At 35.2% G+C, this 27,144-nt stretch overlaps 1 protein-coding gene across 2 annotated transcripts in view; it reads right to left on the bottom strand.

The window, feature by feature from the left end:
- LOC106058518 (interleukin-12 receptor subunit beta-2-like) overlaps nucleotides 1-10,087 on the bottom strand; it is a 41,381-nt gene extending 31,294 nt beyond the window's left edge. For both annotated transcript variants that reach the window (XM_056029156.1, XM_056029157.1), the window contains exons 1-3: nucleotides 9,806-10,087; nucleotides 4,900-5,040; nucleotides 3,862-4,017 (exon numbers count right to left, since the gene is read on the bottom strand). In XM_056029156.1, the coding sequence (XP_055885131.1) occupies nucleotides 3,862-4,017; nucleotides 4,900-4,999 (256 nt within the window). In that variant the 5' untranslated portion in view covers nucleotides 5,000-5,040; nucleotides 9,806-10,087. The remainder of the gene's footprint in view (nucleotides 1-3,861; nucleotides 4,018-4,899; nucleotides 5,041-9,805) is intronic.
- Nucleotides 10,088-27,144: the final 17,057 nt, after the last annotated feature.

Raw genomic sequence — 27,144 nt, 5'->3', positions numbered from 1 at the left:
GCAAGCTCCCCCCTGCATTCTTCAATGCAGAAATGCACTATCCTTATCTAAAGCTCATCATTCATGGGGGCAAGGGTCGATACATAAGTGAGACTGACATTTGAGGTTCAAGTAGCGTAAATATTAGGAGTATTTATCGTTATGCTATTATCATGTTAAGCTAGACCGTTTGCAGTCGGCCTGTTTGTGTCAGCATGTATTATAGGACGTCAACAGAACGATGGTTAAACGCTAGTTAGATATCCAACCGTTTTGACGCGCCCAGAATGTCTCATTTTTAAAAAACCTTTTCAACAATGTTTACTTGAAAAATATTCATAATATTTATAGACCCTAACTACATTGCAAATACAGCCGATTTGGTCTTTGAAAATATAGCCTACCCCAAATTGATCGAAGCGATTTAGACTAAGGCTTTGAGGGTCGCCGCCGAAATAAAAAAATGTCTTCGAAAAATAATAGGCCTATTTGATTTGAAAAAGACGTTCATTTATAAGTGATTAACTTTGTAACTTTGCTTTGTTACAGAACTATATTTCAAAGCTCTGAAAAAAAATCGGAAAAGGTAGGAGACATTAAAGTGTAAATAGTTCCATGGCAGATTGGTTTGCGCGCTGGACTATCGTTTGGACTTAACGATGGTACCGGGTTCAAACACTGCCCGCTTCCATCCCCCGTCGTCCTGCGATAGGTTTGGACTAGGAAAAAAATTATCTTCAACTCTAAAGGAACATCCGAAACATGTAAAACATTTTTTTTATTTATACAATAGAAAAAATTTCTGAGTAAAGGTTGGGAAAAGGTGACTAAGAAAAAATATTTGGGTTCCAAATTCATCTCAGTTGGTACTTAAAAATCATCCTGACTTACACAGACTCTGTTGCAATATTCGACTATTCTGTTAATGATTATGTTTTTGTCGGATGGGGTGGTAGAATGAAAGTGAATAATCATGTAAGAGTCCTTTCTCCATTTTATAATTTTTCTTAATGATTGCATTTTACATTACATAATAGGGGATGGGCTGGCTCGATATAAACATTTAATATATAGCATATTTAACTTATATTAGTGACAGATTTTAAAAATAGTTGAGTTATTTTTTTTTTTTACTAAAATACAAAAATAAAAGTATTGTTCTGTCCGAGGGGGGGGGGGGGTTTGCAATCGCCCCTCCCACAGTTCCATCTGTTATCTACCACCCTCTTTCAATTTTTATTTACTAATGATTTTATTTGAGATTAGAGTGTGGAGTGTCATAATATACTAATGGGTTGAAATATCAATAAGCAGCTTATATCTTATAGACATTCAACTAATTTTGTTCACAAATTGTATTTTCTGCATAATAATTGGGGTGCCCCACTCACACCACTGAAAGGGTTAGGGTGCGGAGGGTAGTAGATGAAATTGCCCCCCGACCCCATTTCACTGAATCGTCCAACATACCAGAAAGGGAGTGACATAATATCAAAAATATATAGATATTCAACTAATTTTGTTTACAAACAATAATTGCAAATCCTTCCCCCCCCCCCAATCAAAGGGTTTGGGTGGGAGGGCAGTAGAAGTAATCGTTCTCCCACCCTACTGAATTAGACAACATACTAGAAGTGGGGGCGACATAATATAAAGATTAGTTGAATATTTATATGCAATATATAACTAATTCTGTTATGAAAACTGTGATTAATAATCTAAAACATTGTTTAAAATATAAATAATTAGTATATATTATCAACAAAAGTAAATAATTCGTATACATATTGTGGGATTTCTCTACTAAAATTCGCCCTTCCCCTAGATCCGCCAGTGGACTCGTGGGGATCACCTTGACCATCTTTGAACAAAATGATAGAAAATATCTGCCTGGTCGTGTGATGTGCGCTTAGGACGGTCGTCACGATGGCCAAAAGTTCAAATCTTGTCAGCTGTTATTCCTTCTCTTCACTTACGAAGGAACGTCCTAAATATGAAGTCATCAAACAGTCTCTATACGTAGCAAGTATTTCGTCTAGCAAATTGACATTGAAACATATATTTACTTATACTAATTATTGACGCGTTTCTTGAGGGCTAAAAAGTTAATGTACTATAACAGTATTTTTTAACCTAGTCTGTATCGACCTGTGTTAAAGAAAATAAAAAATTCGTTTCCTAACTTGAAGAAATTCCCAAGAGCAAATGAACACACATATCAAAGTAATGGTATCTAATAACTTTAGCAACTCTTTTCAAATTTACGTCTCTTATACAAAGGGTATACGTGTTTACCTAATACATACGTATGATTATTTTGATCTAATATGAATTTTAATAATAAAAGCAAATACAGTTAATCCATTTGTTTCTATTATAAATGCAAAAAAAAATCATTCCTTCCTAACAATAATAATAATAATAATAAGGCTTGTCTTCGAGTCCGAAGATTAGTGAGGAATGCAAAATTTCCCGTGACTGCGCAGCCCCAGCTGTGACCGACATATTTTGCCACATCCAGGGCAAGCATAACCATTGTCCGCAAGTGGTCGATTTAGATTTTCTTTTCGCCGTATGCGTTTGCCCTCGGCAGCGGATTTTCTTTTGGTCTAGTCATTTGTGGGCTAATTACTGCATTGCCTCCAGCCTGCGCAGAGTATTTTTAAAGAGATAATTGGATCGCGCAGACCAATACCTCTCTTTACACTGAATGCAGTTCACAGTAGCACAGAATTCCTTCTTAAATGACGCTTCCAATGAATGAAAGACACTATGGTGTCTTAATATTTCTAACATTTCCTCTCAGAGACACAATCTTAGACTACCGAGCTAAACAAGAAAATATCAAGAGAACAATCTATAACGACCTGAAGTTCCCCCAGCATGACGATACAAACAACCAAGTTCAATATACACCAGGGTGTCGGCTTAACATCAAATGTATGGGTTATTGGTGGAATAATCAATGTTGCCTCTTTGTAGGGCTCAAGGGAGAGTGTTGGTTAAACCATTACTCTGTGTATAATTATTTGTGATGTGTCAGACGATACAATGTATATTCTGTTGGTGTCAGGAAACAGTTGATAGAAGATAGGCAAAGAAATTAAGATGATGACACTGGGTGGAACAAGAGAGAGAGAAAGTGTGTAAGAATACAAGTAGGAAATTAGTAACACATCTTTCTTAGCAAAATGTATGTACAATTAAGCCTGTATGCATCATTTGATGCTTTTTTAAAGCAGTTTTGACAAAATGATGTGGATATTGTTATATTATCACAATACAATAACAACACTGATGTTTAACAGTTACACTCCATTTTTATTAAGGTGAACAAGAGAAGAAAAAAAAAAACAACCTTGAGAGACTAATACACTCTAATGACACACTTAAGAGAAAACCGTGAAAACGTGAACATACTGAACAGAAGAACAAGGGAGACTACAAGTAAACAAACAAACACACACACACAACATACATAAACATAAATACATATATAAATGTAACAGACATCACTAGCCGACTTGATATTTTAACAGAGGGCTTCAGTCGACCAAACTATATCATAATGGAAACTTAAGCCGTGAAGGTATTGGAGGCTAGGCGTTGGACTGGCCACTCATCTTCCGGGTAAAATATTAAATGCAGAAAAAAAGATAATACCACCCACTCAACTCTTTGGATTTGTAAAATACCTCATTTTATAAATGAAGTATACTTGGCATAATGGACAGGAAATACCAACAAGTGTATAGAATAATGAAAACATTCAAATCTTAAAACAAAACCTGAATTAAAAGATTATGCCTTTATGTAAATACACAACGGATATGCAGCTGTTTTGACAAAAAAAAAATACAAGTATAAGACATGTCTACTTACTTCTGTTGTAATAATCAACATCATATCTGGCTGGTCCAAACGGTTGTCTCTCAAAGAATAATGAGGAAGCATTCTCTCGTATATTTGGATTGGTGATATTACAGTATAACTCTAGAGTTTCACCCACAAATTTGAAAGGATCAGCAGGGTAGACGACTGGAATATAATGAATTAAAAAATTAAAATGGCCGAGCCTAAACATGAAAAATGGACCATGCATTTTCTTAATTTAAGACGTAAAAACTATAGAACAGAGATTGACAGTGTTTTCGTAGATGTTTTTGTCAGGGTAAGTTTCTCTCTCTTTGTCTGTCTGTCTGGGCTATGCAAGGCATTGTTTTACTATTTTACACTGAACCCATCTCTATGGGCTATGTAAGGCATTGTTTTACTATTTTACACTGACCCATCTCTATGGGCTATGTAAGGCATTGTTTTACCATTTACACTGAACCCATCTCTATGGGCTATGTAAGGCATTGTTTTACTATTTTACACTGAACTCATCTCTATGGGCTATGTAAGGCATTGTTTTACTATTTTACACTGAACTCATCTCTATGGGCTATGTAAGGCATTGTTTTACCATTTAATCTGAACCCATCTCTATGGGCTATGTAAAGCATTGTTTTACAATTTGCACGAACCAATCTCTATGGACTATGTAAGGCATTGTTTTACTATTTTACACTGAACCCATCTCTATGGGCTATGTAATGCATTGTTTTACTATTTTACACTGAACCCATCTCTATGGGCTATGCAAGGCATTGTTTTACCATTTACACTGAACCCATCTCTATGGGCTATGTAATGCATTGTTTTACTATTTAACACTGAACCCATCTCTATGGACTATGTAAGGCATAGTTTTACCCTTTACACTGAACCCATCTCTATGGACTATGTAAGGCATTGTTTTACTATTTACACTCAATCCTTTTCACTATTTAAGTTTAGGCCTTACGACGTTTGAAATAATAATAATCAAACAATATTTCTACTCATTTAGATTAAACTATGATTTAAATATCTTACCTCCGTCAGGAGACAGTATATATGATTGGTAACATCCGCTACACATCAATAGTAAGAGAATCGAACAACATAGGTCTACATTTCCCAAGGCCAAGGCCATCTCTTAATACAGAAATAATGTGAATTGCATTTCTTGGAGAGCTAAAAAGAAATAAATCATTTTATTATTTTCTTAACAATCTGCCCAAGCACTTCAAACAATAAGATGGTAAAAATATTACATCAAAAAGAGGAATAAACAAATTCAAGGAGAGAGAAAGATAGAGACAGGGAGGGAGGGTGGGAGGCGAAAGAGAAAGAGAGGGAGGGGGAGGGAGAGAAAAATTGGACAAGGGTTGTGTGTTATCAGCTACGGTAATTCGAAAACAAACGTTTACAAATATGTTTTTAGACCAAGCCTAGATCTATATCAAGACATACATTTTCTATACTTTCCACTTGATCTTCGTGTCTACATCTCATTCTAGACTCTTTTAACAATGCAAAACTTAGTCTGAAATTATTGTCGCCACGCAAAAAAGAACGTGATAGCACACTATGATAAGCTTCCTACGGCACTACGACTATAACCATTGATAAAACAATTAGACTGTTGAGATATTAACCCGGAAATGATCAATACAAATAGAATACATGTAAGAAATTGATAGCGCCTTCTGTGGATGTTTGTTTGTAACATGTTTTTGTATGGAAAATGTTTTCCATGTTTCGGATGTCGTTTGTTTGGAAAATGTTTTCCATGTTTCGGATGTCGTTTGTTTGGAAAATGTTTTCTGTTTCGGATGTTGTTTGTTTGGAAAATGTTTTCCATGTTTCGGATGTTGTTTGTTTGGAAAATGTTTTCTATGTTTCGGATGTTGTTTGTTTGGAAAATGTTTTCCATGTTTTGGATGTCGTTTGTTTGGAAAATGTTTTCTATGTTTCGGATGTTGTTTGTTTGGAAAATGTTTTCCATGTTTCGGATGTCGTTTGTTTGGAAAATGTTTTCTATGTTTCGGATGTTGTTTGTTTGGAAAATGTTTTCCATGTTTTAGATGTTTGTTTGTAACATGTTCGGATATTGCTTCAGAGTTGAAGATAATTTACTTCCTAGTCCAAACCTCCCGCAGGACGTCGGGGATGAGAGCGGGCAGGGTTTGAACCCGGGACTATCGATAAGTCCGAACGACAGAAAAAAAAAAAAGAAAAGAAATATCAATTTGATTTCATTAACTGTAAACGTTTATTTCATTCCTCTTGAAAATGACAATAGATCTCGGATTTATCTTTTTATACTGATATTAGGATTTAATTGTTCTTCTTTTGGCCGATGAATTCTAGTATGTTATACTAATTGGCAATACCGCTTAAAAACGCCCTCCCTAATGCACTCTGACCTATTGACTTCTTGTATCCTTCCCCTCCCCTCCCAGCGTTAGCCTCGTCCCGCTGCCCCGCCCCTTAAAAATCATCAATTTTGGTAACTTTACACCGAATTGGAACGGTCCGCTTTACAACGCCCGACTCGAAACATCTACTTTTTACCCTACATACAATCTCTTACTATTCTTCGGCTTTTTAGTTCTGTGTCGGAATATTTGAAAGGCTCTAAGATGGTTTTTGTCCGGAACCCTTTTTTCTTCTTGCATCATACCCTCGCATAATATTTTGGTCAATCTTTAACCCCTTCTCCTTTCATTTTAACGCTATCTTGACATAACTTTGGCCCATGACACGTTACGTTGAATGAGAATGTTCAACTTACATCAACGTCTCACACACACAATCTCTGAGTTGTCTTTGGCTTCTTACTTTAATATTAAAGTATATCATAATCTCTATGTTGCTTGGTCCAGACACACTCTGGCGTCGTAATGCTCACTCCAATATCTTTTTTTTTGTACCTCCACCATCAACAGAGAAACGAATTAAGTTATGCTTACATTTCATTTCGTTTTGTTTTTTGAGTAATTATAAAAATACGTATTCAGTCTATATCAGTTTCTAAAATCATGAACGCTCTCCCAGTTTTGGATGACAAAAAAAGAATGTTTTTATTGGAGATTTTCACAATTAAAGCAACAATGTTAAGGACACTAAATTGAACGTCACTGTTGCCAAGTAAATAAAAAAGAAGAGCCAAAATGTTAACAGTATCTCAATGCTTGGCAGTTTGATCTAAGTTACAAATCTCTTTTCTTATCTCTAGTTGGTTGCTCATATTTTAAGAGAATAAGTTATGTTATAGTGTAAAATTCGCGAAAGAATTTCAATAGTGATTACAAACGGAAGAAAGTGTAACCTTTCACTTTTTTATATGTTGGCTTAAAAATTGATTGGGTAGAAATTGCGAATGAAAAATAGATTTTTCTATCTTGAAAATGACTTTGTCGTTCTAGTCGTAAGGTTAAATTGTCGTATTTTGTTTGTTAAAATTAGTAACATGTGAGTGGTGAATGAATTATTAAGGGCCCTTAGATGTATAGATAACGATTATAGAGATGTCTAGTAGTTAAAAAAAAAAGGGATAGAGAACTTTTGAGTGGGAGGGGGACGATTTTTTTGTTCCAAACCCTTACCCTAAGGCCCAGTTACCCTAACCCTAACCATATGTATACATAGCACATATTATATATATATATACATACATATATATAACAATAACAGTTCTATTGGTAGCCCTTCTCTAGACAGCTAGGGAGTCTGGGAGAGCGCTGCAAGCCAAGCGCTGCAAACGCATTCTCTTCACATCAAAAGCTAATTATTCCTCCAATTGAAAACGGCAGGTCAAGTAAGTAAACTAAAATAACTTGTAGGGCCGATACTGAATGTGACTGACGAAATGGAGGCACGAGTAGCGTAAGTATATCTTTATTTGGCGAATTTATCTTAATATTATCCTCATATTAAGCAAGACTTCTTGTAGGATGTCTGTATTTCTTGTAAAATGTCTGTATTTGTCAGAATGCTAACAGAACGATGGTTGAACGCTTTATGGACACTCGGCCGTTTGCACCGGTAAATGTCTAATTTTTAAGAACCTTTTGAATCATGTTTTTTGTTTTTACTCTACAACAAAACTTTATATGATGTGGGGGGGGGGTGGCTTGGATAGCCAGGATTTTTTTTTCGGGGGGGGGGGGGGAATTTCGGAAGACGTTTATTGTGGCCAAAAATAGGTTCTTCCTGGAGTTAGTGAAAAAATTGTAGACTCCTTGCCCTTTCCAGCAAGGGGTCTGGCGCTCCCCCAGAGCGGGGCGGAGCCACGCCGCCAAGCACTATTTCTGGTATTGAAAGCCAACTAAATGCATATTCTGAAGTACCTACAGTGCATTATTTTGCTATTAAAAAGTTTTATTTAAAAAACCTAATGTGCTATTCTTACTGACTTAGACCCTCCCGCGCCATTCGGCGCATTTGCTGGCAAGCTGTTTCCACAAAAATCTGTCACTGGCAATGTCCGAAGCCTCTTCTCACCTGCTCTGAGGACCTCCATTAAAGTGTGGCGCCAAGTTGTAATAGGATGTCATCGCAACTCTTATTATGCGTCGGAGAACATGTCCCGCAAACCTCATGCGACGCCACATTCAGTGCTTTTCAATTTCATTGCACTTTATTAATGGATCCCAGCCACTGGTAGACGTGTAACTTTTCTTGACTACGATTTTGGAATTTGGTGACTATTTTGATTTAGATGTTATATTGAAAAGGGAAGTTTTATCGTCAAAATTCTCTGTTGGGGGTTTTTAAACTAAAATAAATCTGGAGTTGCTGTTTTTTTTAAACTCAAAACCACATTTAGCTACGGTCATAGAATTTGGTGACTGTAGTCTGCTTTAGAAATAACATTGAAGAGAGAGGCTTTCAACCTTAAAACGCTCTGTAGGGGGATTTTAAACTCAAAACTATCATTAGGGGTTTTAAACTTAAAAAAAAGCCATCTGGAGGAGAGGGGGTGAAATTCACCCCCCCCCCCCCCCCATTGGCTTGGCTACGCTCAAAGAATTTTAGTGTGTAATTTGCTTTTTTTTATAGTGAAGAGGTATTTTTTAGCATCAAACCCTCTGAAGGGAAATTTAAACTCAAACACCCAATAAGCTTGGCTACGCTCATGGCATTTTGATTGCAAAATTTGTTTGTTTTTTTATTTTGAAGATTTATTTTTTAGCTTCAAACCCCGCTGGCGAGGGTTTAAACTAAAAACCCCTTTGGCTATGCTCATAGCATTTTGAGTGCGTAATTTGTTTTTTTTTTATATTGATGAGGGGTTTAAACTCAAAACCCCTCTAGCTACGCTCATACAATTTTGAGTTTGTAATTTGCTTTTGTATGTTGAATAGGGGTTTATCGTAAATTTTGGAGAGGGGTTTAAAATCAAAATCTTTCTTAGGTGTGCTCTTGGAATTTTGGGATTGTCGTTTGCATTTTTTTTTATAGAAGAGGGGGATTTCAATGCAAAACCCCCTTGTAGGAGGTTTCAAACTTAAAACCCCTCTAAACCCCCTGGTAGGGGGTTTCCAACTCAAAATCCCCTTGGCTGTGCTAGGGCAAGAGATGGTTTAGTATTAAAATTTCACCTAAAATAAACAAAATTAAAGCAAAAGATCAGTCACTAAACTCCGACCCCCCCCCCCTGAGGGGGGGATTTCATTTCGGGGGGTGGGGGTTGAACCCCAAACCTCCCCTCGCTACGCCCATGCGCCAGAGAATGTGTATATAAAATTTTTATTTGTACTAGTTGGTTTTGTCCACCACGATATGTGATATGTGACACTCTTATGGTATGCTATTCTTATAGTTTTGTACATTTTAAAATGTATATATTTTTTTCAATACAAATTGATGGTGTCTAAAATTGTACTGACAGAATCTACGTCTTGATTGGATATCATCCTCATTTTCTTATTAGAGACTATATTGGTCTTACCTTGTACGTTTTGTTTCTATTTCCTCGGGTGAAAAGATTGAACGCTAGCACAAGTCAGAACAAAATGAAATCTCACTACATGCTGTAACAAGACACGTTTTAAGTTTAATACTTCTCGTTTCATTTTCAAGTCGAAGTCCAACTAAACTGTTCATATTAAATAAATTCACTTCAATTTAACATTGACTCTATAACAGTCAAGAAATAGGAATGCATTTCCCTTTTCAAATTACCAATGAAAGCTGAAGCCCGAAACGGTGAATTTTGTAAAGGTCTTATGTAGTTTTAATTTTCTATGGCCGACACGCTTGCTTGAACTCTGGCTGACTGGTTGGGATTTAAATAATTGTCATTCGTGTGTGTATATGGTATTGTGTATGTGTGTATGTGATATTACGCTTTCTTAAGTCTGACAGTCAATGTTCAAATATTTAGAAATCTATTCAGGTCTAGAGTTACTGTTAAAATAAATTGGATGCGTCAAAATTAGTCTAAGGCCCTACTGTAAATACACTAGTATTTCTTTATTCTAACGTATGCAGTTCGAGTCACTAGAGGTTCATATCGCTCCCCTCCCCCATCGATGTGAAGCAATTTTACTATTTGTGCAAATAATTAGTAATTTATTTCAATAATTTAATTGATATTTATAAGTACCGATAGAGCATTTCCACTCGACCGCCCCATCCCTCTTTCTAATACTAAATAGTAACTGTCTCAGTAAGTCTCAGTGAGTCTCACAACGTTTTCTCCTAAAATAATAAGAGGAAGAGTTGGAAATGCCGTAAAAACGCGTACAAACAGCACCTCAAGCCACAAAATAGTTATACAATTTGATTTTCAATATATCTTGTAGTTTTCGAGATCTAAACGTGACAGGCAGACACACCAACTGCACAAAACTAATAGCGGTTTTCGCCTTACGGTGCCGCTAAATAAAACAGTTTGGGGTTTTCTATAAACATTTTCTAAAGCTTTTTTTTTTTCAAAAGTAGGTCAATATTTTTTTTTCGTTCCGGGCCAATGATTTAGCAACCAAAGATCGTGAAGTTGAAGTCGATGTATCTAACTAATGCCAACTAGGAAGTTGGTTGACCAAATGGGAAGAGGATGTAAAACAGATTGTGTATTAGCATGGACAAGAAAGTCTAATAGTAACCCTAGACCCCTATGGTTACAAGAGTAGCAATAACTATCCGTATGTTTTAGTAGAGGAAAACTAAGCTCCTACAAACGGCTAACTGTACTGATACAGTTCAACTCGACAACTATCTCATGTTAAAATAGCTGGTACAATTCAACCTAACAACTATCTCTACGTTAAGATAGCTGGGATCAGTTCAACTCGACAACTATCTCATGTTAAAATAGTTAAATTACAAATTCAACCCTACAACTATCTCATGTTCAAATAGTTGGGTACAAAGAAAAAACTACCCGGTATCTAAAAGAAGAAAATAATATTGGTTAAGGGGAGACCAATATTGAATACAATACATTTGATAAACAACAGTTGTTTTTTACATGACAATATGCACTATGACATATTTAATTCATAACCCTGACATATGATAAAACTAGTGTAGAATATTAGCCTATATGTCATGCCACTACCGATTAGCACTGCATGATATATATAATGATATATACAAAAAAATACAATAATACTGATATTTAGTGTAGATTTAACGCAAACAATACATTTTTAATTCAAGATAAAACATGTATATATATACATACATATGTAGAAAAAAGACTCAAGAGTATCAGAGTCAGAATGTCAAACATGATATTTAACACACTGACACGAAAAAAATTTTTTAGGTCTTGAGTTAGATCTACTCAATATAAACGTATGAAAAACAAGTCATGATTAGTTATAAGCTACCTCTCTAGAAAATACTAATAAACTCAGTTATTGATGCACATATTTAATTTTCTGAAATTTCTTTAAAAGAGATATTATAAAACTCTTCGTTATATAGGCCTAGTAGTAAAAGTATACTTTGGGTTGACTTCGATTTTATTAATCATAACTGTCAAAATTTACATTGCAATTAATAAACTCGCGGTCCTGTAGGTATCCCCCTCTTTCTGTCCCACTCTATATACATAGATGTATGATCCTATTTAAGTCTAACGGAACTAATGATCAATGCTACAATGTGAACCTGACACCACAAAGATAGAAAAGAACTAACCAGTCTTGACTGAGCAGCACCGGAGAGGAAGACAGGCCAGTCAATAAAGTGGAAAGATTTCGCCTGTTGTCCTGTCATTATTGATTACTACTTCAAGAAAGGCAGGATGCTGGTGTGTGTGGGGGAGGGTGTCGAAGCAGAGCGGGGGTGATGTGCCATCTTTCATGACGTCATTTAAACAAGGAGTGACTTTAGAATGAATGCTGGCTTTGTCTTCCATTTTTTTTTCTTCCGTTACGTCTTTGGAAAACACAAACGACAGAAACTTCGCAGTGCACGATTGTCAAGTGTCGTGGAGACCATACATTAGGATACTTAAATGGATAGATAGAAAGTCTTGATAAAATAATTTTGGTATCGAGATAGGAGAACAAAAAAAACAACAACAACAACAAACAATTTAACTTCAATAACCAGGTTTACAATGTCAATAAATCATGGCAGCCAATCCAAGGCTATTTAAAGTAGGCATGTCATTGTTCTCAGACCAAGTGACAGTAGATCATCATTCAAGCACTAATCTTCGTACATGTTCTCAATAAGATTATCAAATACAATTCATCTTTTCAACTATTTCTTGAGTTAATGTGTGTGTGTATGTATTTGTGTTTAAATATAAAGATATGAAGGATTGAATGCGATTTTGCAATTGAAAAAAAAAACACTAATAAAAGACGGTCATATTTTTACCCTTTGAGCCAATGTCTGCCGGACGCAGGACACGATCCCTAAAAGGAACCAGAGTTCAAAAAGTTCTTTCATTTTTGTTCTATCTTTATTTTTTTTTCTTAATCTGTCTTGTACCGTTGACAATTACTCTCTTCAAGTACATGCTTGATAATTAGAAACACTCTAGAATTCTATTCTCTGCATTAAACTAGGTCTATATTTGTTTACAGCAGAATAATAGGCGAATGTCTCTACAATAGTCAATTTTGTTATGTCTAAATAGTTGACAATTTCCTCTTAATAGACTCTAGGCCACGTTAAAAAAATACTTCATCTCTTCTTTCACCACTTCAGTAATGTCATTCCTGTTCATACAATAAGTAGCGCTGGTGTCATTAAGTGAAACGTGTATTACTTATGGACAGATCAAATTTAAAACAACAGATCATTAGGGAAGAATACATCTCTATAATGAGATTTATTTAGAAATATATCACTGTATGTTTTTGTAGATGTTTATTAAATACTAAGCATTAAGGGATCCCATTTTTAGCGTTGTTATTTCATGTTTTCATCCATTATTCCGCCCATCATCACTCTCTCTCTCAGTATACCATAATGATAGAGGTGAAATTGTTTCTTCCGCACTTGACTAGAGCTTTGTGTCTGCCTAGGGCACTGTATTGTATAAAACCGGCTCTGCCGAGGGTATATAGCAAAATGTTTGCCAATACACTTGCCCATAATTCATGTCCCAGACATTGTCAATACTACTCCGTCACACAGTGATGGGAGACCTGGCTCTTCGACTCCATTTATTTGGGGCATTCAGAATGAGAAGAGCGAGACAAATGTCAACGGGGGGGGGGGGGGGGGGGGGTTGTGAACAATTTGCTAAACAGAGACAGTGACAGTTATCTCATTAAATTTGGTATTTTCATGGGAACCAGGGATAAACCCATAATGTCCTTATGCTAGGACTATTAAGGACTTCAGAAGAACTACAAAGTGCATGTAATTTCCTATGATGCTAACTGTCATGATACATAAGTAAATAAATATATTCAAACCGGTAACTTAATAATGTCCTTTGAATCACGCCTCTACACCATTTTAAAAAAATCTCGGATCCTATTGTTATAGACATCTAGTTTTGATCACCAATAAAGCAAACAGATTAACAAAACATGAATTTAAACTATCGAGTTAAAACCAGAACTATTACTAACTATTTTAAACATAATATGTAACAAGACGGACAGGCCCTCTAGGGACGATGCTATAAAATTAGTTTGATGCAAGACAAAATGCTTAAGAACATGTCCTGATGCCAGCTCTTTAACCAATCATTGTTTTCCCAACGTTAGGTACATGGTAGATCTGGATAGACTCAAGGATGTAGTACAATCCAAAATAAAAATACCTGACCTCATCACTCCCTCACCATAGCTTACTACTGAGGCTACTAAGACTAAACTTTAATATAAAACAAAAATAGGAATAATAGGATGTGGCTGTAAAATGCTTGACTGAAAAGGTCAAACCGAGAATTTACACAATTTTCTTGGCAATAGTCACTTCTGTTTGTAATTGATATGGCAACACAGCACACTTAAAAAACATTGACTTTTTCTTTTTTAGCGGCCCCCGAAAGGGGAAAAGACGCTATTAGTTTTGTGTGGCCTTTCTGTACGTCCGGTTTAGATCTCAGAAACTAGAAGAGAAAATGAAAATCCTACATCGTGATATTTTAGATCATTCAAAGCTCTGATGCAACGGCTACTTTTTTCGTTTCCGAAAGTGAACCATCTAATTTTTTAAATTATAGGCTATATGCAACCAGATTTTTTCAAAAGAAAACACCACTTTTAAATGAAAAAAACTTCAGGGGAGGTATAAAAGTCTTTTAAAAAGGTCACAGATTTCTTCAATAATAAATCAAACTTCATTCATAGGTTCGCGCATTGGTAAAAAAAAAATTGCATCTAATGTCACAATGGAGAAAGTATCAACGGTTCATTATAAAATAGATTTCAATTTAATAACTAACTTATGGAATAGAATACTGATTCAAATGTTATTTTTAAAAAGAATTTCAATACGAACTTCGTTTCAATTGTATTAAGTTTAAAAAAAACTATTTTTATAACGCGCAGTTTTCACATATCCTCATTAGGCTAAGCACTTGACATAATTAGAGGCCAGACATAGATCTAGATTTAGATTCAATTGTAATAAACTATTGGAACAAAATATACATTTCTAATCCATTAAGAAAATTAGTGAATCTGATACGAACAGCATAGGCCTAAGTGACTATAATCCAGCAGTAGTAGGCCTACTAATCCTGATCATAATATTGTTCTAGTCTAGAATTAAGCTATATATTTAGTTCTGGATCTTTATCTAGAGTCTATTTTGTCTAGACTCTAGACCTAAACCTAGTCTAGATCTAGCTAATCTAGCTTCTAGACCTAGTCTAGATTCGAGATCTAGATTCTAGATCGAGATCTAGATATTATAAATCTAAATCTAGATTTAGATCTAGTTTAGATCAAGAGTCTAGATCCAGATCTAAACTAGATATATAACTAGTCTTGAAATCTAGTTCTAGTAGATCTAGACTATATCTGATATAGTATATCATATCTAGAACTAGTCAAGAAATCTAGATCTTGTCTAGATCTAGATTCTAGATCTAGACTATTCTAGACTATATTCTGGATCTAGTCTAGACCTATTAAGTAAATAAAGCGATTGTGATCATGATTAGTGGGTAATAATGTATTAGCCTATGCTGTTTGCATGGGAAACCTGTTAAGTTGTGCAGGATCATTTTTTTAAATTTCTTACTACGTCTACTCCAATATATCATGGAGCAGTGGCGTCATGGGGGGGGGGGGCGAGGGTGCGGTCCGCACAGGTCGACACCATTTTAGGGGTGACAACCAAGTTGGAAAAAATATTATAACTTGGTAAAAGCAGACAGTTGGGAAAAGATAATAATAAAATCTCTAGATTTATGCCCTAATATGCCTTGACACATCTAAGTGTAAATGATCAGCACAACGTAATACCAATTAAAGTATAATGATGTTAAGTCTGTTTATAATTTTAATTAAATATTGTTGTAAAATTTGCAATAACATTTGAATAAATGTAATAAACATTGGGATTTTACATTTGAGCAAAAATCAATAAAAGTAGGTAATCAGCTTACTGTGATGGTTCAACAAAAAAAAAAAAAAAACTTGCAATAGTGTTGATTGGAACATATTTCAAGAAAGTTGATGGGGAGGGGTGACACCCTGAGCTACCGCACTAGGTGCCACTGACACTGTATCGGAAGGTTTCCATGCTGATCTTAGGTGATCAATTAACGCTACTCTACTTATTCCAGAAGAGTCTAATCAAAGACGACGTGTTGCACTGTTTGCTTTTCACAAAAATAACGCCAAATTTTTAAAATTTCTTTAAACGATCAAAACAAGAATATGGTTTGAATATATTTCTCGTTCATTGGTGAATTTGATGGGGGCCGCCTCCGAGTTTGTGTAATAACATAAACTCTCTTTGTAATCGTGTTTTTTTTTTTTTGCTTTTGTTTTTAAGAACCGTTCACAACATTCTAGGTTTAAACCTGTCCTCCATACACAGATTAATAGCAGGTCTAACTTTCAATTTTTTCGAGTTTCATCATACTATTTGTTTATGTGCAATATAATTACTTCCTTTGTGATGTAACGTGCAGAGTTAGTGGTAAATAAATAAATCAAATCAATAATTTTTTTAAAAGTTTGTTAAATTTTCTGCCTGGTCAGATGAACTAAAAACATCGCTTGGAAGGACGAATAAACAATAGTATTTAAATTATTCATAAACTACTAGTGCTTCCTAGTAGCATTGCATATATTTCCTAATCTTGTGTACATTTATATCTATATTTTGTAAAAAAATAATAAAAATACGAGACATTCAAAATTTATGACAATAGATATTGAATATTCACCCTGACCTTATAAACATCTATGTGAATGTGTTGCCAAGTAGAGAGATATCTAGTCATTATTATCTAACAGGCTCTCCACCAGGAAATTACTCAAAATGTTTGCCAGAATAAAAGCTGGCTGGACAACACGAAGGGGAGTACCAGCTTGTCTGACGATTCCCTATTCTGAGACCTCTGACCTGGAATATTTGTTTGTACGCATGGTCACACCTCTTACCCGTGCTCATTTCGCGCTCCTGCGCACAGGACGTAAGTCATGGCTTGAAAACAGAACACACAGAACCTAAAGACGAGCAGTATTTCACAAGTAGACCTAGTTGTGATCTACTTTTTTTGGCACACTTGATACATCTGTACTGGATGTCTGTAGGATTATCAAAACGCATTCGTCGTTTCCTCTGAGTGTCAATTTTATGGATACAATGAGCAAATGCAAAGCCGAATATGGGGGAAGGCAGGCTGTCCTACTGCCCTGGGGACCTACACAAAAGAGGGGCCCCCACAATAGAGTTTTAAAAGTATCCCGTTTTCGACGGGTCAGCTACTTTAAATATTTTTTTAAAAACTTTTTTAAAACTTTTTACTGCCAATTATTTAAATTTTGCGGTTGGCAACACAGTTAAGAAATGTTCGCTTGTGGCGTGGTCGTAATATATAAATGCTGTTCGAATTTACGTCATCCTAGGGTCCTACCCTCCACAAAGTCCGAAATGTATTTTTTTTACTAAAATATGCATATTAAATATTTTTTTAAAGAAGTATATTCAATTTTCAAGTACACTATTTCGTTCTTCTACAATATGCTAAAATTTTAGATATAAGTATTATTATGTGGATTTTTATTTATGTTTACGAAAGGATGTAGGGAATTTTGTCCAGAGCCTCTTCTTACTTTAATCCGACCCTTAGGTAGATGTAAGTTTGGTAAGCAAACTGATGGGAATACAAGCATGATACATTTCAGACGAATTACAACAATATACATATATCGTTCGCATTTTTAAAAGTATGTCTATAGTACTCTATTCTCCTACACTCCTATCAGTATGCCAGAATCAAAAAAGTTGTCTACCATGTGAAATTGATAAAATGCTGTTAAGACTGGTCAAGAGTTACTAGCCCTTGCTTAAGTCGCACAGAACGTCTCTAGCGCCAGACTATTTTATTCATGAGATTCTGTTGGAACAAAATAGGGGAGTCCCTAAGGGAGATTACTACTTAACAGAATATGCAAATTATTTGTTTACCGGGAGAATAATATATCATCATTGTCGAGCCTCTTGCTTAATGTTGCGCCATTATGTGCATGAATTAAAGCGGATAAAAGAGGATGCTGTAAAAGCCAGTGGAAAATTCTTCTCTCGCAGATTCATCTGTTGCGTGACAGCCATTGTAAGGATAAAAGCATCTTTTATCTCAATTATAGAACAATTTATAATTCAAGAAAGTTTTTCTTTTACCAACCATTTGTTGTCAAATTGCTCTGTCCGATACACCGACCAAATGTTGTTTTCTAATCCTTCAACAATAAAGGCTAACAAGTTAACTGCTACCTTTTGGTTTTATTTTGTTACTATATTTGGTGCTAATACTAAAATTTCGTGCTAGGTTGTATTGTTCTGAAAATAAGGTAACAAAATGAGCTGACAATATGTGTTATCAGCCCACGGGTTCTAAATGAAAGTAGATTGCCAGCTTTCAACATTTCAGCAAGAATATCAGAAGCTATGTACCACAGGCTATCAAGAAATAAAAATTAAGGAGAGAAAATCTTCGGACTGTCGTCAAGATAGTTCATAGTTTAAGCCTCGCTGGCATTTGCCGTCCTTCGTGATGTTTTGGCAAGAATGTAATAATTGTCATTTCCAAGGGACATCTGAATGTTACAAGTCAAGTAACATTTCATACAACTGTCTACGTAACTGAGGCAAGAGTAGATGATGTCATTCACTGGTCAATTGACTACATCCCACTATTTAGAGGAGAACAAGGAGATCATGAATATGACGGTTACAAAGAATATAGCTGAGTCAACGAAGATTTCATGCGGTCAAAGGTGAACGAGTATGTATTATGGCCAAGTTTGAACAAAGATGTGTAGATAGCGGTCAACAATGTTGTCACGTGACCAACTGTTAACGAGGATGTGATATTGCGTTTAACGAATAAAGAATATGATGTCATGTTTATGAGAAGGTCATGTGGTTAAAGAGAAAAAGATATTCACGAAGATATTCACCAAGATATTCACCAAGATATTCACGAAGATGTATGGCCGACGCTTATCGAGAATGCCATGCAATGAAAGCGCCATAACAATATAATGTTGTTAAGTGTCGATGAGGCTGTTGTGTGGTTAATAAAAATATCTCAATTATAGAACAATTTATAATTCAAGAAAGTTTTTCTTTTACCAACCATTTGTTGTCAAATTGCTCTGTCCGATACACCGACCAAATGTTGGTTACGGAAACTATTGTAGCCTGTTAATAAAAATATCATTTAGTCAATGTGTGGTCAGCGAACCCATTCATTTTCAACAATTACAAATCATCATTACGCCACATATGTCTATGAAATGTGACTATTTTTTTATGTTTTAAAATTGACTAACAACAGTAACGTTGATAAATCAAATAAAATGTCTTATACGAATGATAAAAAATACACGTGAATTCTAAATAACTCTGATCCAATGAACTGGACTATTGACCCCTAGTATCCTGGGTCCTGTGCATCTCGTCTACAGACAAGTAAAATGTTATCAGAGAAATGTCATGTTGGTATCCTGACCTTTCAGTGATGTATCATGAATACGGTCTATATCAACGCTGAAATTGTTAGTTGGCATTCTAGCGTTTATGAAAAGCGGTAGTTAATCTCCACCTCTGTGTGTGTGTGTGTGTGTGTGCGCGTGCGTGTGTGTATGTGTGTGTAGCTAAGCAGTTCTCTTGATCGGCAGTTTTTTCTTTCTAAAGCGTTTTATTAATTTTTGTTAGGAAGGTAATTGAGACAGTGACAGTTTTCTGTATTTTAAGTTGTGTAAATGGAAAACAAAACTAGAAGCAAGAGGTGGTAGTTTAAAAAAAAAAAAATTCACTGAGTTGAAATATCGTTAGTTTGTTTTGTTTTGACAGCCTATCCAAATGAATAAAAAAATAATGGAAACAAGGGATGTAAACAAGTATTAGCCAAAAAGCAATTCATAACTTTATGCTGAAACCTTTGTTTATCGATGAAAAAAAAAATTCATGACAATATGTCGATACATGTATATAGATGCCCCCCCTTTTTTTTTTCTTTTCACACATCGCAATCTAAAAAAGTTGATAATGAAAAGCTTATCTGCTTTTATTGCCAACGGTTGAAAAGTGTGTCATGTAGCCAGCACAACGACCAACCATTCTTACTTCTCAATAGTAAGGTAACGTACTCGTTATAGTTAAGTGGACTCAGGGGTAGCCTGAAAATTCTAGAGTTAAAATCCCAGTCTTCACCGAGATTCGAACTCAAAACCCCTCGGTGTGGAGACTAAGTGCTCTGCCACTCGACAGCATGCCTTTAGATATATATATATGAGTAAGTAAAGTTCCCCTTGTTGGATGTAAAAGTCATCTGTTTCTGTGGCCTACGGTTTACGAAGGTGTCATGTGGCCAGCACAACGACCAACCGCCTTTATTTTTCCCCAACGAATGTCAGGTACCCTTTACAGATGGGTGGGCTCAGAAGACTCAAAGACTCCGAAATTAAAAATCCAAGTCTTCACCAGGATTCGAACCCGGGACTCCCGGTTTGGAAGTCAAGCGCTTTACCGCTCAGCCACCGCGCATCCTACATATATATATATATATATATTATTGCAAAAAAAAGTTTATTAAAACAGGTTTATTAAATTATTAGATTTTAAAAGTTGTTTGTATTTTTATTGCTTAAACTATTGCGTAGTTTGAACGCAGAGCAGGCTATCTTATTGCTCACGTCTGTCCAGACACTGTGACCTCGAACAAACTATTGTTTCAAAAAACTACCTAACTAAATTGCGCTGCGCCACTGTGGGACGTTGTTGAAATGGTTGTCGGTTGGTTCTGTGCCAACTATTGAAAATAATATTTACAACGGTAAAAAATTGATTTTTCTAAGAAGAAGAAAGATGATAAAACCTAAAATATACTAGAAATGGAAACAAGATAAAACTATAAACATAAACAACTAAAACAAGATTACAGACACTCAGAGGCGGCCCCAACCAGATCTCATCTAGACTAATCTTGGCATGAGTGTTCCTTGAATCACTTTTGGGGTCTTAAAAAGATTAAAATAGCGATTAACTTAAAACATTTTTTGCTAATAAAACTTAGAGAATAAATGTTTAAAAAAAATATCTCCCTTTCATGTTAGTGCTCCTGTATTATTACCATTAATACATACTTTATGAGTCGTTTAAACATAAAATAAAACGACTTGCAAATTTAATTTAAAAATTAGCGCAAGCTTCAGAAAAACATGACACCGTATTTTCAAAAGCTTTAATAGTTTTAGAGATCTAAATTTTACTGATAGACATAAAGATCTAACAAAGTAAAAGTCGTTTTCCACTTAAAAAGAAGCGGTGGGTCTATGTCTTGCAGAACTGTCTCAAAGTCAAGAAGAATAAATGTATTGAAGTTTTTCACACAAATTTTCGCAACAACGTAAGGCTGCATAGTGTTTACATTATAAGAAGCGGATAAAGATATGTGTTATATAACTTAATTGTATATACATAATACAAATACCGTCTGGCTACACTGGTATCTTGCTGGTACCAAGCCCGGAAAAAAGGAGGAGGGATAATCCTAAGGCTAGCAACCTCAGATCACTAACATACATAAACCGCAAATACATCAAATCTAGAACTTGGCCACGTAAGTTCCTCTCTAGATGAGTCTATGGAGTGTGCTGGTGAAAGCTAACACACCGACAACATTCTGAGGCCCAAGACTTCATTTAGAATATGGACCTGGAATATTAAAACACGACAGCGGGAGAGTTAACAAAGTATCAAGCAAAATGAGAAAATAAAAAATCAAGATTCTAAGTCTTAGTGAAACTCGATGGAATGGAAGGAGTTTAAGTAAATTGACATCTAGTGAAACTATTACATAATCTGGACACGAAGATCTAGCCCACGATCAAAAACAGGTGGCGGGGTAGTACTTAGTACTGTCATCAGAGGCATCAAAAGCTTTTATAGGATGGTTTCTCGCGGATAAAGACTAATACAAAGGTACGAATAATAACAATCATCCAATCTTCATTTTCACCTACCCCTTAGTGAAGCCTTAGTCTGAAGAACCGTTGGTGAGACAGTCTTAGAAAACAAGAACTGTATACAATGGACCCTAACGCCGGAAGATTTGGATTTCGCCGACGACATCTGCCTCCTCTGTCTTGACTACTCTTCAAACAATCTGGCGTCATCTCTTAAAGATCAAGATCCGAATCTCGAGCACAAACGTTTTAGTTCGAGGTTAGGAGACATGGAGAGTAACGAAAACAACTATGGAAACACTTCAGATACCAACAGTTGCCTACATCAGATATTGAAAATTAGGTGTGAGAGAACCAAGAAAAAAAACATGGCCCAGGAAATTAGAAAGCGAAAGGGGATCTGGATAGGGCACACCCTGTGAAAATCAACTACCAATGTTGCAAAGCAGGCACTTGATTGACTTCCGGAAGGAAACAGGAAAGTGGGCGAGCCTGGAAGAGGTCAGGCATCAGTGAAACTGAGGATACTGGAGTAACATGAGAGCAGCTGAAGAAAGCTGCTCAGAACAGAGTTCGGTGGAGAGGTATGGTTGCCGCCCAGTGCATCCCTGGGAATTCACAGGAATAAGTCAATAGAATCTATAACTGGAAATACTTTTGTAAAGGCACAATTCATTTCGATATAGTCATTTCATAATGTGATAATCACACTAACTATGAGAGAGAGAGAGAGAGAGAGAGAGAGAGGGTATATAATTTCTAATGGTGTAATTTATATAGTGTCTAATATTGAATAGTGTGCCATTTAATGCGAAAAAAAAATATTTCCCTAAGATCTAGTTAGATGTAAATATCTCGTATATCTTTTAAGAAGCCATCAATTGTGTTACTGTGACCATACATCAATCACTTAAACTTTGACTCTCTGAAGCCTGCTAGTCTATCATTTAGTGTTTATTTATAATAAGACTTTCAGACAAAGCTTTTAACTAAATCTCGCTTAATTATAAACATTGAATGGTTTTATGATGGTTGCTCCACCCAATCCGCCCATGAAGTGAATATTCAAGCTATAATATCTAAAGCAGTAAAATTTCGAAAAGTCATTTGGCGCTGTTTTTCAACCTATTAGCAATAATGATAGAAAACTAAATGTAAAGCAAGTCAGAAGAGCAATTACCAGTGGCTTTGTCTTCACTAGAGCGATTTCAAAGAAACTTTTGGCTTGTTTTTCACTTGAAAACAAACTGAACAATTATAATTCTAAACCTTTTTGAAAAAAAAAAAACAACTAAAGGTAAAACAAGTCAAAAGAATCAGAAAACAGATTCATTTTGGAGTTGTTTTCTCTTGGACATAAACTTATCAACATATCGGAAGAGCGATTTCAAAGAATCATTTAGCGTTGTTTTTCACTTAAGAAAACTAAATGCAATACAAGTCACAAGAGGGATTATTATTTTAACGTTTTCAATTGAAAACAAACTGGACAACCTATTATCGATATGAGACTTCTGGACCACTGGGCGAAATATACTAACAATATTTCTGCTCAAGTCAGGATTCGAACCTTTGATAAGTAAAGACTTACCTCCCCTAAAGTCTTTTATTAAAAAGTGGTATATTTTTATGAAAAAAAATTACATATTTACTTTTTAAAAATTAAACGGTTCGATTTCTGAAAAAGAAAAAATAACCGTCGCACAAGAACTAATATACCGTATTTTCAAAATCTTTTCTAGTTTTTGTGATGTAATCGGTACGGACGGACAGAAAGACCACAAAAAAAAAGTAACAGCTGCTTTTCTTTTTTCGGGGGCCGCTTATTAAAAAAAAACAACTTTTTTAAATTCAAAATGTTCACTGAATGTTGGTAAATGCATATTTTGATGTTTTCGTAACCAATAAAAAGAATAATATATTCTTTGATGTGAAGTTGTTCCGGTTATTGTGCTTCACGTCATTTTATCTTACAACAAAATTTAAAAACACAAATGTCTCTTAATGTTTGGGAAGACAATGGTTGGTTGTTCTGAAGGAAGGGAAATGAAAACCAGCAGCACACAAAGTCAAGGTTTTAATGTGTTGGTATCACTTGGTAATCATAACATTCAATCTATGGAGATGGTGTATTCAACATTTCAAGTGAGATTTGTTTCCAGACTTCTGTTAGGAGATAACTTTTTTCATGGTTCAACGACTCCCCGCATGTCGCAGATAACGTCAGCAAGACTGAATTACGTGTTTTCAATGTCACCAAGATTAAAAATGTAATGTCCTTTGTTAATGGAATGTTACGCCCCTTTCAGTAACTCATATAATATTGTACATAACCCCCCAGACACACTTTTAGGTATACTGTATGTAGTAGGAGGAGTTATTCCCATTCATATGGGACACTATTCTGTGAGCCAAGATGGTTGATTAAAGAAGTAACTTATTTGTTTACATTATGAAAGTGTTGTCATTTCATTTCAAGTATCTATTTCAACATCCTTAATCCTTATGGTTACAGGTGTACTCCCAATATTCAAAAGGAAATTTATAGCTATTGCAAAGACATTTTTAAAACTACGCTATAGTGTTCTCTTGTATCAATCACTACACTGCTAAAAGTAATTTTGTCCAGTTAATAATCTCCCACATCGGACAGGTTACATTACAGATGTAGTAAAAACATTTATCTTCTTATAGAAGTATTATTTATATTTAAAAAATGTAAATGTACACTTTCATTTTCTTATATTATGTAACAAGACTTTTGTTTTATTTCGACAACACTTGATAGGAAGACTAAAGGCTTCTGAGTGGTTCCAGTTAACAAACTTACTTTCTAATTGTATTGACACATTTCTAGAGGGCATCTAGTGTCTAATAATTGACAGTCACACCATAGACTTATTTAGACTTAGATCCTCCCGTGCTGGCTAGATAAACACTTAACATTTCATACAGTGGTAATAATCAGGGCCGTCGCTACGTATTGTGCACGCAGGCGGCCGAATGTAAGGGGCGCCAAATCATTGTTCCAAGATTACCTTTATTTTTTAAATTTTTAGCTTTGTAAAAAAATATTCAAATATTTTGATATTTTACATAAATTCTATCTTATCCTTATCATTTGAAAACTATTTTAAAAAAAAAAAGATTTTTGTACATAAGAAGCTATTTTGGAAACTTTTAATAAGAAAAATGGAGCGGAGCGCGAGGGATTCTCATGGGTTTTTCCATAGGCGCCTATGAATTTTCACGGGTTGTCTGTAGTATTTGTTTCGAATGACGCTTACAGAAGCAGATCAGTCAAAACATTTTCTTCTTACTTACTACATATAAGTATTGTTGTTTAGTCGAATACCCCGCCCTGAAAGTAGATCTAGTAATTAGAAACACAATGTTAAAAGCATTTTCACTTTTATGTTAAATGGCTGTTAGTTAAGCGTAGAATAGTTTTTGGGTCATTATCGATGTAGATGTAGCCTACATTAAGTTGTAGGCTACAAGGCAACGATCGACCAACAACGGGGGGGGGGGGGACGAAAAAAAAAAGTTTTATTTTCATTGTAGTTATTAATCCGTGTTTGAATAATACCAATGTTTACACATTTCTAACAATCAAATGTAGAACGTTTGCGCGAGAGGTGTATGCATTATATTGGCCTTTTGTGTTTTTTTCTTGTTACTGCGAGAAAAAGGCGTTGTTAACACTAGGAGAAAGAATTTCTGAAGCTGAAAACGCCACAATACGCTCAGCGCCAGGGCCCGGCCCCGAAATCAAACCCGTCAAATGTTCAATTCTATCTCCAGAAAGAACTTTTAATAACGCTTAAAAAACATATAGGCAACACTATTTCCAAAAAAAAAAAAGACTCGTTCTAGTAAAATTACATTATGTGAATTTGGTTACTATAAATGAAAAATAAAACTTAACTATTGTGTTATAATTATGACTAAGTTTCTTTTCGTTTTCATTTCATTCTTAGAAAAAAGTCACGGACCTCACTGTGGGAGCCTGTACAGCTCGTCTAGGTCCCAGCTTCTAAAGTAGAGTCGAACGAAAATTTGTCATGTAGGGGGTTGCAGCCGGAAATGTTTGAGAAGTACTGCCTTAATGTTGTTTTTTCAAGTCATTAAGTGGCTTGTACTTAGGTATAGGATTATTTATTTTATATCAATTCAAAAATAATACTCAGCGTTAAGCTGCTTCATTTTGTTATAGAGGTGTGTGGTATAAATTTGTAGCAACATCCGAATCGGTGTATTTCAGATGATTGTGCACATCTCTCCAAAATACAATCGTGATAATCATTATCAAAATTTACGAAACGTTGGAAAAAATGTTATGGTTAATGTCAGTTGTTTTAAGAATAAATAAACAAAGACTATGTTTCATGTATAAAATTAGGGTCATATTAATTCTAAAAACACACAAATATAATGCAGAAAGAAAATTAAAAAAAATGCTTTAAAAAAAAAAACAGCAACAATAGATTATACCTGATGCGACACATAAAAGATGATTTTGAAAAGCAGCCTTAGCAATCATAGATAGAACGAATTATTATCGGCAATGTCTCGCTTTCAAAGGAAACACAAATAGTTTATTAGACACACACACACAAAGGGTATTTGTATCAATTAATACAGGCGCTTTCAAAATTTAAGTGAAATAGAAAATAAAATCCTTGAAGTTGTATAAGCAGACAAATACTTTCACAAAAAAAATAGATTGTACACCAGATATGTCTCATACTGAACAAATTACTATTATCATTGTTTCTGGTGCTTCTATACCTCTTCTAGAAATGCATATACATTTTCTGAGGTTTCGCCCAAATACTGATACCGGTACAATAGAGAAGGACTTTGTAACTTCGTTATAGAAAAAAATACAAAGTTAAAATTAAAAATAAAACATTTAAGAGGCGCACGAGGGATACGATAACGGTGCGAATATGAAACGGAAAAAAAAGGAAACATCTAAAAAAAAATGAATACAAATTAACGGGCGCATTTGGTACATGGTCCAGCTGTCTTAACATATTTTGTTTAGAAAAAAAAGGGTGGGGGCGGCATTTTTTAATTTTGCACGCAGGCGGCCACAACCCTCGCGGCGGCCCTGATGTGGTATTGCCATCAATTGTGAAGATCACTTTAAGCAAATGAACAATAATATACAAAGATAAACCGACACGCTTGTCTCTAGCATAAA

This window comes from Biomphalaria glabrata, chromosome 5, assembly GCF_947242115.1.
Source record: "Biomphalaria glabrata chromosome 5, xgBioGlab47.1, whole genome shotgun sequence".
Taxonomy (NCBI): Eukaryota; Metazoa; Mollusca; class Gastropoda; family Planorbidae; genus Biomphalaria; species Biomphalaria glabrata.
This window is presented reverse-complemented; position numbering and strand designations above follow the sequence as displayed.